A 6,050-nucleotide genomic window follows, 5' to 3' on the forward strand; every position below is an offset into this window, starting at 1 on the left:
TATATTACATATTAACACATTTGAGATTCCTTTAGTTGTAACTTTGAAAACTTAACACATTTACAATTAATTCATGAGAGGGAGGAATTAATTAAGTCCCATTTATATTACATATTAACACAATTAATTCCTTTAGTTGGTATCAATTTATATGATGATCAATTAAATATTGGTATCAATTATATTATGTTAGGAATTATGTGTACAAATATTAGCATTGTGTTATGAATGAATCCACAATAGCATATACCAATGAATTATAGCTTTCATACCATTACGGTTTAAATTGGTACCAGTAGTTGTGAAATTGATGGTGTAAGTTGGCGTGGAATCTTGAAATCCATACCAACAAAAGAAATATTGGTATCTAACTTTCATACCATTACGGTTTACATTGGTACCTTTCATTACAAATTGATGGTGTTAGTTGAAATCTTGAAATTCACACCAATATTTTGTCATATGATCATACTATTTATGTAAACATAGTATTGTGGATTTATATGATAAAGCAATGTATTTTAATAATCGTCTTGTGACACCATTACAAAACATAACAACCATTACAAATGGAAAATTTTGCACCAACAAACATTTGGAGTAATTAATTGTGTAATTAATTCCATGATTAACTTGTAAACACCATCAAAACGCATGATTATATTTCTTCACTCCCATCCGTATTAGTGGTGGTGCTGAAAGAGTTCGCATCCGTCACAGTGCCCACTGTACCAATACCAATTAAAACCAGGATGGTGTTGATGTTTGTATTAACTTATACCTAATGCAATTAGGATGGTATTCAACATTGGATTAAATTAGAAAAATATAGCTAAATAAGTATATCAATTACAATACTAGATAAGGGTAGGTATGTTGTATTATTACACTACCATCCAACCATGAATGGTACTAAAATAAGGACACTAATGGGTGATGCCATTTATAGGCAATGTATTAGTATTACAGAAACATAATACGCTAAATATTATGAAATTATAGTGTAGGAGATAATAGATTCAATATCACAAAATGTTCCTTAGTATTACAGAAACATAATACGCTAAATATTTTGTTGTAATTCTTAATTAATATGTTTGTTGTAATTCTTAATTAATATGTTTGTTGTAATTCTTAATTTCACTTGGACCTATATGTTTCGTATATATTGTACACCATCAACTATTTCATTAACGTGAATTAAGTGTGTTGGTTTCCAAATCATAAACAAACCGAAACATAAGTGAATAAATTGATGTGATTAAATTCAATACAACCATCACAAGACTTACTTGTTACATGATTCAAATTCAAATGAATGAATACAACCACAACTATTGTTATAACCACAACTATTGTTATACAATTAATAATGCCTCAGTATGTTGGTAATAAAAAACCTATTGTTGGTATTAATCATATACCATCACACCATAAATTGATATTTACATCATAACGTCAACCATATGTTGGTATTTACATCATACCATCACACAATATATTGGTATGTGTTTTATACCATTAGATCCTATGTTTGGTATTTAGGAGTGAGAGCTTAAATTGTATAACTACAGATGAAGGCAATAAGATTGATAAAGGCAATGTGAATGGTTAATGAAACCTGAGTTACTACATACAACTAAGTCATCTTCCTGTCCAAAAATCCTTTTTTTTTTTTTTTTTTTTTTTTTTGTAGTTCATACTACTATCGAAGCCATAAATAGAGCACAATTACAAAATTTCAGTACTATCCAATCCATAAATATGGTACAAATAACAATATGTCAGTACTAACAGTACTCAACAGCTTGTGAAATGAATTTGTTACAAGCAAATTAAGTAATTAATCAATTATTATTCCTAGAGAAATTAGAATGAGTTTGTATGGGCGTGTTGGGGACAAAGCCAGGATTGATAAATTGGCCACCATCCCCAAAATCCAGTTGTCCTTGGTACGCATTCTTAGTAAAGTAACCAACCGCCTCACTTTGCGGATTGATATGAATCCCACAAGCTAATACCCTTCCGTTCAACGCTGAAGGCCCCCTGCTCCCAATTCCACCATAATATCCTTGGTTGACCTACACATATGAGGTAAATGTTTATTTATATCATCTAATACACCAAAACCAAAACGCAAAGGTAAGACATTGAATGTATTACTTAACTAGCCGACAAATACCTGACTATTGTGAATTAAACCATTGTTATGCTGCTGTTGGAGGTGTAACATATCCCCCCTAAAATGAGAAATGGGATAATGCTGAGTAGGTAACACGTTGTTGGGGAAACAAACCTGCACGCAATACTCTTTGTTAACAATACTGATTAATGAAAATAATGAACATATGACATACATGATACACTTATTATACCCAAATCAGAAAACCTTACTTGTTGGAACTCCGCCGAATGTTGCAGGAACTCAGAGGGATGATGTTACATAGTCCCATGATCATATTGTAAGTGATCATCATGCCCCTTGGCCTGTTTCTTTTTACCACATGTCTTTGGAACCTTGGATTTGGGCTTTTCTGCTGGGGATACAAGACGTGTTGTTCAAGGTCTGCCTTTGTTATTATTACCTCCTCGAGGTTTTGGATCTTTCACACAAGTGGAACTGGGTGTGTCTAAGGAACCTGCAACGCTTGCTTTATTAACTGAGCTTGGGGTTTTGGGAGTTGGAGGTGTAGCATCTTTCACTGCCTCCACATCAACATTATGCCTTTCATCCCCACCGGAACCTTGGCCCGACCCTTCTGCCAACACACAAAGTTCATCCACCTTAATGCTCATTAGCTGAATCAAGTCCATCAAGACTTCAACAGCTTCATCTGATGCCGAACCACGCAATACAACAGGTTCAAGGGCTAACATCAACTTATCATATCTTCGAACCAGGCAACTTTAACGAAAGTGTGTTTCCTACTAATATCCTTTCTCCACCTGTCTAGTATGTACATGGGAGGGACATTAGTTACTCCACTCATGTCTAAAACCTTGATTATGTGCCTACAAATTATCCCATGACATTCAAAGTGGCGACAATCACAGTACGCCTCCTGTCTCTCTGTGTTGTACAAAACCGTATAGTCCTTCAACCGACCTTTGAGAGGAGTCTCCTTCTTTTTATTCTTGCAATATATCCATACACGGTCTGAGAACACATACTCCTCCTCTTTATGTGACACCGACTTCTTTGATACAAGAGTAACATATGCGAATCGGTTGCATTGGTTTTGCACTTCTACAAACTTTGCATCCGTGTACAACTTCTGAAATTTACGTTCCAGCCCAAATTCTGATATCAATGGCCTCACAAAACGTGTACAATTTGCATCCGCTTCCTTCTCATCATTTGCTCGGCTTTCCATCGCCTTACAGTAATTAGGAGCAAACTCACATAGTCGGGTGTGCCTTTTAATATAACCATCGAAAAAGCTATTTATGCTCTCAACCCTTTGAGTTGTCTGCATTCCTGCCCAAAACACACCTTTCACATATGCGGGAATCCACATCTCTCGTTCCTCATATAAGCCTATCCAGATAAATATGGCATTTTAACAATCAATTTCATGTGAATTTTATGTACCAACAAGCTTTAATAGAAACTAATAATAACTAAATATTAAACAACTCGGTAACAACACAAATCCTATAAACAAATCAGGGAGTAAGAACCCGAATAAAAAAAATACCATTACTAAAATAATTTCAACCTAAATTTCATCAACCAAACAATTTCTTAAAGCAGACAGAAAATAAAATACCATCAGCATAAGCAAAACATCAATATTAACAACTACTAGCTATTATTACAGTAGGCAAACGCACCTTCCAGCCACTCGTAGCATTCATACTCTTCTAGCTTGAATTTTTTGACAACTTCCCACCAAGAATCAACAAACTCCTCTGGAGTAATGCTATTGTAGATGACATGTTGCAATTCCTCTTTAAGATCTTCGTAATTAGCAATAGCACCAAGTTTTTGACCAAACTTCTTCATGATGTGCCACAAACACCACCGATGGCGTGTTTGCGGCATTGGGAACACCGCTCTTATTGCCTTCCTCATTGCAGGGTCCTGATCTGTCATGATTGCAGCTGGGGGCTTTCCACCCATGCAAGAAACCCAAGTCTTGAATAGCCACTCAAACGTCTCGGCATTCTCATGGGAAACAAAAGCACATCCAAGTAGGATTGTCTGACCATGGTGATTCACCCCAACAAAGTTTGAAAAGGGGAGCTTATACTGGTTTGTCAAGTATGTTGAATCAAAGCAGACAACATCCCCAAAATACTGAAACGCCTCCCTACTCCGGGCATCCACCCACATGATGTCTTTCAATCTCCCCTTTCCATCAAGGCGATGCATGTGAAAGAATTGTTGATTATCCGCAGTCATTTTATCAAAATACTCCAACATAGCCGTGGCATCACCATTCTTTAACTTCAACCTCCTCTTTCTATTCACCAAATTATGAATATCTTTTTTCGTGAATCCCACATTCTCCACACCATGTCTTTGGCCCGCCAAGTTGTTAAATATTTGACTTACCGGGGCGCCAGATGCATGGTCAGTTTCAATCCTATGCTCCAAATGTTTAGTGGTTTTTTCCTTCCTATACATTGCAATGTGTCTTGACAGCTCGGGACTAACTGTGTGATTGTGCTCATTCACTACTTTCTTGATATGCCACCCAAATTCATCGTTGCCTTGCCCATACATCATAACTGGGCAGTTGCATTTTTTACTCTTCTTCTTCACAGATGGCTCATCATAAACCACAACCCTCTTCCCATTAACCCTCCTCCTGTATGCTGTCATACCGTAACACTCACACTTCCAAACATAAGTGCTATAAGTTCTTGTCTTCCCACCACCTATACGCACAACACCAAATCCCTCTTGCTTGCCATAACTACGATAATAATTATTCATGTCATCCCAAGTTCTAAACTCCATACCTACTTCTGGGGGCACTACTCCTCCCACTACACATCTACCTGAACTTTCTAAGCTTGCATTATGTAAATCCACACTACATTCGCCCTCGGTAATGGTACATTCAGCAGGGTCTTTATTCAAGTCAAAACCCTCCCCTATATCATTATTCAAACCGTCAATGTTCAAATCATCATTCAAATCAAAATGATCACTTTCATCACTGTCAGAACTACTATATGAGCTGCAGCTAAGGTATGTGCCTCCTTGTGTATTATGGTTCGGGTGCACAACATTACACTCCTAACCAAACCAAACAACAAAGTTAATGAACACATATTCTGCAATCATAATAAACCAAGAAAAGAACACCACAACAAGATCAATAGAAGTCATGAAACAACAAATAGTAGACAATTCCTCCTAATATTTCATGCATGGTTGTTGGTATTACAACTACGTACCATTAACCATGTAGATGGTATACAAAGGTTAACATACACTTTGATTGTTCCTACATGTAGATGATATGGTAGCATAAAAACAAGATAACTACAAATTAATCAATTACTGAAAATTACACTTGATCACACATATTGATCAATTTCACTATATTGTTCAATAACAAACAAATGTCACAATTCTCAGCATTACAATTTATCAAAACATTCTTTATATCCAATGATGAAATTACAGCAAACCGAATTACCATAATCAAAATCAATTACATTTTTTGGAAAACAAAAGGAAAATAAATCAAAAAATAACTTACCTCATTCATCTCACTGTCTTTGTTCCCCGAATTACAAAAATCCATTCCCCTACAAACTCGCACCCAAAGTTGCAGCTCACTCAATTTTTACAAATTAATTACTCCAATAATAAGAGTCGAGCTTCTCACAAAATTGAGGCCTAATCTTCTTCTATTTCAGATCCACAATTGCAGCTGGCTCAATTTTCAGAAATTTATTACTCACAAAATATAAGAGCTTGTCTTCTCTGAAATTTTGGGACTGTACAACCCTTTGGAGATTCAATTTACTGTTTTGTGTTTTTATCTTTGCTTTGGGTGGGGGGGTAAGGGAGGGAACCCCATAAATTATTT

General features: G+C 35.9%; 1 protein-coding gene across 1 annotated transcript; it reads right to left on the reverse strand.

Annotated features, from left to right (window-relative positions):
• Window positions 1-2,876: 2,876 nt before the first annotated feature.
• On the reverse strand, window positions 2,877-5,762 carry LOC145632671 (protein FAR-RED IMPAIRED RESPONSE 1-like). The gene is made up of 3 exons (XM_081685019.1): window positions 5,718-5,762; window positions 3,835-5,248; window positions 2,877-3,538 (listed from the first exon to the last, which is right to left on the reverse strand). The coding sequence occupies exons 1-3, from the start codon at window positions 5,760-5,762 to the stop codon at window positions 2,877-2,879; spliced, it is 2,121 nt and encodes a 706-aa protein (XP_081541145.1).
• Window positions 5,763-6,050: the final 288 nt, after the last annotated feature.

The sequence above is a fragment of the Chenopodium album genome, chromosome 5 (assembly GCF_948465745.1).
Source record: "Chenopodium album chromosome 5, dcCheAlbu1.1, whole genome shotgun sequence".
Taxonomy (NCBI): Eukaryota; Viridiplantae; Streptophyta; class Magnoliopsida; order Caryophyllales; family Amaranthaceae; genus Chenopodium; species Chenopodium album.